Raw genomic sequence first — 9,829 nt, 5'->3', positions numbered from 1 at the left:
TAGGTGGCAAAGGGTGCTGAACTTGAAATCCAGATCTTGAGTTCGAAATTCCACTTCAAATACTAGTTGTATAACCCTAAGCAATTCATTTAACTTCCCTCAGAGGCAGCTAGGTGGTGGGTGCAATGGATAGAATATGGGACTTGGAATCGAGAATATCTGAATTTGAATCTAGCCTCAGACTATATGATGCTATCTATATAACTCTAGGCAAGTCACTTAAGTGCTATCTGCCTCAGTTTCCCTGTCTGTAAAATGGGGATAATAACAACACCTACCTCCTATGGTTGTTGTAAGGATCGAATGAGATAATATGTATAGGGATAACCATAGAAGACCAACTTTGTTTTGGTCATAAGGTCACAAAGTTAGAATTGGAGGTGACCTTGGAGGCCAAATTATCCAGATTCTTTATTTGACAGAAAAGGAAACTGAGGCTTAGGAAGACTTAGAGTTCTTGTCCCATGTCACATGGATAACAAGTGCCAGCAACAGGATACAAGTTAAGGTTTTCTGGCTCCAAGTCCAGCAATCTTTCCACTGTACCATGTGCAGTTAAGAACTTGAGCGGAAGCAACCACTTAGAAACAAAGGAAATTTAATTTTTAAAATTGAGTTTTTAATATTTCCTGCACTAGCAAAGTTCTGTCAGGATTAGCAACAAGGAGTCGGTAACCGCATGTGCAGCATTTGGCATTATGACTGTTCCCCAAGGAGGTGTAGACACTCTTTAGTTCTTGTTGTTGTTGAATGGTTTCAGTCACATCAGACTTTGTGCTTCCATTTGGGGTTTTCTTGGCAAAGGTACTGGAGTAGTTTGCCATTTCCTTCTCCAGCTCATTTTACAAAGGAGGAAATGAAATGGAGGCAAACAGGGTTAAGTAACTTGCCCGGGAATGACACAGCTAGTAAGTGTCTAAGGCTGGATTTGAACTCATGAAGGTGAGCCTTCCTGACTCCAAGCCCAGAGCGTTTGTACCGCCTAGCTGCCCCTTCGTAGAAGAGGGTTAAATGCACCACAGCTAGCACTCACCAACACACTCCTGTGACAGTCACTGTATTATAGTCTCCAACCAAACGATTTCTATTTGAGCTATGGTTTCCCCTCCCTGAACCCAAAGACTTTGTCTTCCTCCACAGCTACTGAATCATGCCTCTGTTCTACTTGGTACCAACTGGGGAACTCTCAGACACTCAAGGCAAGCTCTCAGTCATTCAGCTTCTCCAGCTTATTCCAGCACCACTAAAGCTTTCCTCCCACACCCCTTCCTTCACCACTCTTGGCATTGTTTCCAACCTCTTCTATGATCAAGGGCACCATTGAGGTTGCTTCCTGCCCCACGGCAGCTCCTTTTGCACTCTGTGCAACCTCCCTCTTAAACTTGCAGTTCAGCCTTTTCTGCACAACATACGATTTCATAAGGGAACTCTTTGATGGTAGGGATGGTTTTTTTCCCTCTCTTTGTCCCCAGAATTTAGCGCATTGTCTAGCATAAGTTGTTCAGTCATTTAAGTCACGATGGACTCTTTATGACATCATTTGGGGTTTTCTTGGCAGAGATATTGGAGTAGTTTGCCATTTCCTTCTCCAGCTCATTTGACAAATGAGGAAACTGAGGCAAACAAGGCTGAATGATTTGCCCAGGGTCACATGGTCAGTAAATGTTTTCTGAGGTTGGATTTGAACTTGAATTTTCCTGACTATCCACTGGGCCACCTAGATAGGAGACAGGGACCTTAGAAATCATCTGGTTCCCCACTTTTCCCCTCCAATTTTATAGATGAGCTAACAAGGAAGCTAAGTGACTTGTCAAACAGCCTGGGGTTTAAACCTAGGTCTCTGGTAAATCCATTGTCCTTTTCTCTCCTTGTAGCCTTGACTCAGTGCATTTTTTTACAGTTTTCCCTGTGATTTTGTGGACTCATCTGAAGTATCAGCCCAGAAAGATCTCGTCCTCTTGGGGTCTCAGACTTCCTTCTTATTTGGATTATAGGCTGGTCTGAGAATGAATGAATTAAGTTTATAGGAGTATAGATCTACCACTGGAAGGGGCCTCTGAAGTCTAACACCCTTCTTTTACATATGAGGAAACTGAGGCCCAGGTAGATTAAAGGACTTACTCAAAGAAACAAAGGTAGCAAGGATCAGAGGCAGATTTGGATCTAGGATGCCACACTACCTAAATAAATAATAATAAATCCAATATATTAATAATATTAATAGTCCATTAATATCAAATCTAATGTATTAATCATGTTAATAATTAATTATATAGAATGAGTTAATAAAAATAAATATAATTACTAAATAATAAATTCAAAGCAACAAAGAACCTCTTAGGCCAGTGATGGGCAAACTATGGCCTGTGGGCCAGATGCTGCCCCCTGAAATGTTCTATCTGGCTGTGTGACATTTTTCCTAATCTGACGAATACAATGAGTAGGATACAAAACAATGACATTTCAAAGGAGTTGCCTTAGAAACAGACTAACAGATGAACATTTCCTTTCCTTTGGCCCCCTCTTTAAAAAGTTGGTCCATCACTGCCTTAGGCCATCTGGTCTAGCCGCCTCTCTTTTACAGCTGAGAAAACTGAAGCCTAAAGAGGTTAGGTGACTTGTGTAAATTAAGTTTCCCTCAACCGTCATAACACTTGCCTCGGGCCACACAGCTACTAAGTGGCAGAGTCAGTATTGGCTCTGATTTGTAGCATTTGCCAAATTCTTTGGTAGAAGAGCTCATATTAAAATTTTAACCATCAGCTCTGAAGCCTGTATAAAATGGTAGCAGCACAATCCTGGTTAGTCTTAAAAACAAGGCTAGTAGTCATGAAGGACCTTGACAATCAGACTAAGGAGTCTGGATTGTATCTTATAGGGACAGGAGGACCATTGAAAGATATCGAGCAAGTGAGTGGTGACACAATCAGAGCTGTGCCATAAATAATTGAGCTGCCAGCATGTGCCACAGACTGGTCCAGAACTAGGAGAGATTAGAGACAGGACCACCCATTAGGAGACTTTATATAGATTTCTTATTCATTGCTAATGGTGGGAAGTGATGCTCTGGGAATCTGCTGATTCACACTCCCTATCAAACTCCTGTGATCCCTAAAACTCCATCAGGAAGTTTGCTGTGCACCGGACAAGGCTTCCTCCAACCCTATCCTAGCCATTGGAGGGGAGAGCTAAAGGCATAGTCTTTTTTGTCTTTGCTCCTTGGATTTTTTTTACCTTTCTTCCACACGTGTCATCCTTCCAGGTGCAAAGCTTGTTGGGGTGGGAGTCTGAAGCTAATCCATATTGCAGAGGCAGTGGAAATTAGCAGCCAAAAACATATCCCTGAGCAACAAGAAGCCACTGTGTCCAGGGTCTATCTCCCCAAGCACCATTCCCCTTCCCAATTGCTGCCAGCTGACCTTGGCTGCCAGCTTGACCTTGAGAAAAGACGTATTTTGGGACCTCTGGTTCTAGTATGTAGACTCTACCTCTTCTCAACAGAAGTGGGCAGGTTAATGGAGTTAGGTATGGGCTGGGGATCCTCTTTTTATACTACATAATCCAACTGAAATGTTTGCATCTTTTATCAAGAAGGAACTCAATCCATCAGTCTTCTGTATCTCGTAGTACAAAGATTTTTAACACTTGTGGTCTAAGATATTAAAAATATTGTCATAACTATATTTCGACATAAGTGGTTTCCTATGTATTTTATGCATTTTTAACCCCTTTCTTTCTTAGTAACAACTCTAAGACAGAAAGGCAAGGGCTAGATAGTCGGTGTTAAATGGCTTGCCCAGGGTTATATAGTTAGGATATGCCTGAGATCATATTGGAACCCAGGATCTCTTGACTCCAGACCTGGCACTCTAGTCACTGAGCCACCTAGCTGCCCAATATTTTCTACATTTAAAAACATGATCCTGAGAAAGGGGTCCAGAGGCTTCACCAGATGGTCAGAGAAAGGTCCAGGACACAAAAAGGGTTGAGAATGCCTGATCCAACCCTCAGAAGGCTTTGCCACAAAGTAGGTATAGTTTTTGAGATCCATGTTGTAGAATACTTGTTCTCCTTTGTAATTAGTTGAAAGTAATACAATCTTGAAAGTGCTGAGGGAAAAATGGGGGAATGTCCTGTAAATCCCTCGCCCAGCCACATGTTTAATAATGATAACAACAATAATAATAATAATAACTAGCATTCATGTGGCACTTCCTATGCATACTTTACTATAATAATATTAACACTTCTGTGGACATTACCATGTATATTTTAGCATAATAATAACTAACATTTACTATTACTTATTATGCACTTTGTTCTTTTATTATAAACCATTTAGGGCTCTTCTGTTGAAAAGACCGCATGCCCAGCACCTTCTATTGTCCTGCCTGGAGATGGGGATGCCATCACGCCAGATGTAGAGAATGATAAAAATCTGGTGAGCAGGTACTGTGCCTTCCTCAGGTTCCCTTGTCTGTGCCTAGGCATGTGCTGACCTGAAGGTTTCAGGGATTGGACCAAATGGACAGTGGGATTTGTCACAAGTTTGTAGGGAAGTTTTTTGGGGTTGGAGTTGTCTTTTGTTTGCCTTTTCCAGGAGATTGCATAATAGTTAAATGAGAGAAATGTAGGGATTTGTTTTTGTTTTTTGTTTTTTTAATCACATTACCTGCTCTCTCGTGTACTCCATGCTAGCTAGCCCCTTAAATAGTACACCTGAATATTCCCAGAGATCAAGATTTCATCAGGGAGGGCAGGCACTCCTGCGTCTGGCTCCATGTTCAACTCTTCCATCTCGTTGTTTTTTTTTTTTTTAATACTTTTATCTTCTATCTTACATTCAATACAGTGAGAAAAGAAAAAGAAGAATCAATACTATGTATTGGTTCCAAAGTAGAAGAGCAATAAGGACAAGGCAATTGGGTTAAATGACTTGCCCAGGGTCACACAGCCAGGAAGTGTCTGCAGCTAAATTTGGACCCAAGAACTCTAGATCTGGCTCTCCCCACTGTGGATCTTAGCAGGCAAAAAAAAAAAAGTGCTTGAGTTCTGGAGAGGTCCCCAGTTTGTCAGCCTTGTGATAAGAGAGCATCCCAGCATTTTCCTAGGACAACAGTTGTCAAGCTCAAATGAGGTTAAAAGGTTAAAAATTGTTTTTTTTCACACAATTGAAGAAAAAAAATAAAACAGTATTTTTAAAAAAAAGGATTGAGTTGGACTAGATAGTAGTTGAGGAGTCCTAAATCACTCGACAAATCTTGAAGTGCTAGAGAAATGTCTGTTCAAGGGGTGGTTTTTGTCTGGACATTGGATTTTCCTGGTGGAGGGAGCTCCCCACTGCCAGGGCAGATGGGCACCTGCTCTGTTATTTAGTCTTAGAGTTGCCAGGTCCACTGAAGAGTTAAATAACTTGCCAGATCATATAGTCAGTTTGTACCAAAGGCAGAATTAGAACCAGGTCTTCTCGACTCTAAAGGAATAAGAAAACAAAATGATAGTGCCTGTCCTCCAAGAAGTCGTGTTTCCCTGGAGGGAGGTGGCAGGATACAACGTATACACCCAAAGTCAAGTTACATAGAAAATAATTTCAAATAAAAGGAAGAGCATAACGATTGGGGTGGAAGAAATACTAGGAAAGACTCCCCAAAGAAGAAGGAACCACAGCTGTGCCCTGAAGGAGGCTAGGGATTCTACAAGGCAGGGGTGAGGAAAACATGGGGGCCACTTGTGTAAAGGGTCTAGAAGTTGGCTTGGCTGGAACAGAGTGCATGAAGGGTAAAAATATGAAATGAGGCTGGAAAGGAGGGAAGAGCCAGATGTAGAAGGCTTTAAATGCCAGCCTAAGGATTATTTTTTTTCATAGAGGCAATAGGGATCCACTGAAGGTTTTTTTTTTTTTTTTAAATCACTTACCTTCCATCTTGAAGTCAATACTGTGTATTGGCTCCAAGGCAGAAGAGTGGTAAGGGTAGGCAATGGGGGTCAAGTGACTTGCCCAGGGTCACACAACTGGGAAGTGTCTGAGGCCACCACTGAAGGTTTCTGAGTAAAGACATAACAAGAGTCAGCTCATTTTACAGAATTAGGTGACTTGCCCAAAGTCACACAACTAGTAAGTATCTGAGACTGTTTTTGCCTTTGGGAAGATAATTATTCCTGATTACAGGTCCAGGACTCTAGTTAGTGTACCACTTAGCTACCCAGGAGTTTGAGGACCTGGGTTTAAATCCTGGCACTGTGTCCTATACTACCTATGTGACTTGAGCAAATCATTTCCTCATCTGCTAAATGAGGAAGTTGGACTGGATCAATGACGTCCAGCTCCAAACATGCCTCTGTGAAGAGGTGGATTGCAATGCCCACAGGGGTAAGAGTAGGAATGGTTTTATCCCTTTTCCTTCCTCTCTCAAGCAGACATTTTGTTTTCCAGACCACGCAGCCCTCGTCACAGGCTTTCTAACCGACACATGAAGGCTTCCCTTACATCCCTGACATCTGTGGGTAAGGAACACATCAGCTGTGTGGATATCGATGCCCCTCAGGCTTTTGGTTCCCCCATCTGGAGTGGGGGGAAGCAGCAAAAAGACCAAGGCACTGCCCTATGGCTACTGATTACTCCTGTGGTTCCCACTGGTATCAGCCCATCTGCCTTCTTCATGAAGGGCTTAGCCAGTCCTGCTTATCACGTCTTTTCAGTGCTTCCTGAGGGAGAGATAAGGCTGGTACTAGAGCACAGACACAAAGAGACCAAAATGGGAAAATTGGGGGTGTGGGGATATCTTTTGCTAAGTAAGCCAGAAGTTGGATGTATCTAGCAGTGGTGGCTGGGGCAAGGCCACCTAAACTATGACCTACTGATTGGTCAGTAGTGGAGGGGATCAGATGGAGGCTTCTGAAGCCTTTCCCCATAGGCTAATGAATGCTTTCCCTTAAACTCATCCAAGTCTCAAGAAAAGAGCACTAGGGAGAGGGAGTCAAGTACAGGGAGAAATCCCAGGAGGTTACTCTCCTTCAGTTCAGAATTTAAGGTAGGGTGAGAAGCAGGTGGTTAATAGGTCATCTGTGAAGAAAAAGAAATAAGAAGCAAGTGGATAATCAATGTGAGAAGAAAAAGAAAGGGAGTGGGGAGGAAGAACAGTAGAGGGATGGTAAGAGACAGGAACCAACACAACTTAAAATCCTCAAAGCAGGAAGATCTTTTCTTTTGGGAGAGAGCAGAGGCCAAACTCAGATGGAGCAGCAAAACTCCATAAATTAAAATGTAACTGGGATGTTATTTAACAAAATAAATAAAAATAGAATACAACATAGATGATGTTCATTTGTGGTTGTTTAAGTCGATATATGCCAGCAGGAACCCATTTCTATTTGAGTTTGGTACCATTGGTGTGAAGACAGTCCTCTTTCTATACCATCTGTATGACTGGCAAACCAAGGCTCAACTCCTTGGGTTCCTACGCATGGGGCAGCCAAATCAGCACTGGATTCAGGTGGACAAGACTGTCAGTCCAAAAGAGGGGCTTTCTGTCCTGAGGTCTCTCAAAGACCAATGCTCATCTCCCAGCTCTGCTTCTCAGTGACAGTGGGAAAGTCCACTCCTTTCTCTGGGTCTCAGCTGTCTCCTTTATAAAATGAAAGGGTTAGCATAGAGCAGTGGTCCCCAAAGGGGGTGCTGTGAGTGTCTCGAGGTGTTCCACGAAGGCTCTCCCCATGCCCCAAGACTTCAAAGTTCCTCTGCTCCTTTCTATTCCCTGTTTGACATCAAGAAAGCTGCAAGCCCAATCCTGGGAGGTACAAAGCTGCCTTTTGGGAAGATGAGAAAGAAGATGATAAAGTAAAGGGAGGGAAGGAGAGACAGGAATCCTACGCCCAGAGAGCCTTGCTTAGGAGTTAGGTTTTACGTGTTCATCCTAATTCATCCTCAGCTTTTGAAAATCAGTGAACTAGACCATAGCCTGGGAGGTGGAAGGGACCTTAGAGGTTGTCTAGTCCAGCCCTTTCATTCTCCATCCTTCTCGCTCTAAATCCCATTGGCCTATGTGACCCTGAGCTGGGCAGGCAAGGAGGGAGGCAGAGCCAGGAGAACAAGCTCCAAGCTGAGCAGGGAGAATTTGGGGGGTCTGGGTGAGAAGAGGGTCTGGTGTTCCCAGGAAGAGGCTGGGGAAAAGATGGCTCCCTCTTAGCTTCCCCAGCTTTCCCCAATCTGACCACTCACATAAACCGGCTTCCCCCAGACAACGCAGGCCATATCATCCATCTGGTGAACGACCAACTGCCAGACATCAAAATCTCAGAGGAAGATAAGAAGAGGAACCTTGAGCTCCTTGAAGAAGCTAAGAAAGTGAGCGAGCGTTTCCTGACCAGGAGAGGCAGAAAGTCCAGGAGCAGCCTGCCGGATTCCCCTTCAGGTAGGAGAGAACCCAGAGTTAAAATGGGTCCCTTGGGCCCAGGGGGGGGGGCAGGGATCTCCTCTGGATGCAGAATGGAGTCTGGTCACGGCCCATATAAACTTGGGAGATTTTAAAAAATTAAATTAAAAAATTTTTAATGGCATCTTAATATAATTTTTTCAATTTGATAAGTTTTTACTTTCTTTTTCTCCCACCTATCTGCAATTGAATAAAAGAAAGAAAGAAAAGAAAATGAAAAGCCTCATAAAACACACACATTATCAAGAAGACAATTGGGGTTTTCTGGAACCTTTTCTGGAAGGGGTTTTCTTTACCATGGCAATATACAAAGCTTGGTCCTCTGAGCTTACAGACCAACTGGGCAAATCTCAGAGATTTAGATTTTAGAGACAAATCCAACAGAACTCCTTTGGCCCAATGAGAATTCTCTCTACTGGGTACCCAAATGAGAAGAGCCTCCTTCTGAGGGAAATGTCAAAGCAAAACTGGACGGGGCCCCTTCAGAAAGCCAACACAAGACTATGGGGGAAGTCACTTAATTTCTCAGTCTGAGAGCAGCCTGGACTTGGTGGAACTATCCTTAGGGTCCATCAAGTTACTGCCTTGCCATGCCCGTTGTTGTGCCTTCCTAACATTCCCCTCCTCTCACCCCCATCCCTATCATCACATCACTATGTCCCTTCCTACCAGCAGCTTCTATATCTCTGAACCTGCTTCCAGTCCTACATTCTACCTGGACAAGGATCCTAGGAATAGAAATGGCAGCCCACATGGTCTCTTAGCCTCAGTTTCCTCACCTGTAAAATTAGGGAGTAAATTTGTAAAATCATAAATCTGTAAAATTAGATGCCCTCTGAGGTTTCTTCCAGTTAAAGGAGGGGCAGAACAGAGTAAAAGAGTGACAGACAGATAGAGACACAAAGACAGAGATAAAGACAGGGAGAGACAGAGGGAGAGAGAAAAAGAGGGAGAAAAGGAGGAAGAGAGAGAGAGAGGGAAAGAGAGGGAAAGGGTAAAAGGGAGAGAGAAAAGGATGGAATGAGAGGGAGTGAGAAAGAGAAGGAGGGAGGGGAGGGAGAAAGAAGGAAAGAGAGGGTGAAGGAAGAGAGAGAAGGAAGGAAGTTGAGAGAAATAGGGAGACGGAGGGGAGCGAGAGGAAGAGAGAGAGAAGGAGGGAGGGAGAAAGAGAAGGATGGGGAGAGAAAAGAGGGGAAAAAGAGGTGTCAGTCCTAGCTGACAGGCATCTGACACAAGAGGCAATATGAGGCCAGAATAGGGAGATTTAACAAAGTTTATTAAACTCATCAAAGGCAGAAGAGGAGACCCAAAGCCCCAAAGACAGAAAGGAAGAGAAGGAGGGATGGGGGGAGAAAGATGGGAAGAGAGGGAGAGGAGAAGGGGAGAGAGAGAGAGAG

General features: G+C 43.5%; 1 protein-coding gene across 1 annotated transcript in view; it reads left to right on the top strand.

Moving 5' to 3' along the window:
- The first annotated feature begins 2,829 nt into the window (after positions 1 to 2,829).
- The window catches only part of IRAG1 (inositol 1,4,5-triphosphate receptor associated 1), a 67,816-nt gene continuing 60,816 nt past the window's right edge, over positions 2,830 to 9,829 (top strand). Inside the window, exons 1-4 of the mRNA XM_044681824.1 lie at positions 2,830 to 2,910; positions 4,361 to 4,449; positions 6,434 to 6,504; positions 8,238 to 8,411. Of these exons, the coding sequence (XP_044537759.1) occupies positions 2,830 to 2,910; positions 4,361 to 4,449; positions 6,434 to 6,504; positions 8,238 to 8,411 (415 nt within the window). The remainder of the gene's footprint in view (positions 2,911 to 4,360; positions 4,450 to 6,433; positions 6,505 to 8,237; positions 8,412 to 9,829) is intronic.

This window comes from Gracilinanus agilis, chromosome 6 (genome assembly GCF_016433145.1).
Source record: "Gracilinanus agilis isolate LMUSP501 chromosome 6, AgileGrace, whole genome shotgun sequence".
Classification (NCBI taxonomy): Eukaryota; Metazoa; Chordata; class Mammalia; order Didelphimorphia; family Didelphidae; genus Gracilinanus; species Gracilinanus agilis.
This window is presented reverse-complemented; position numbering and strand designations above follow the sequence as displayed.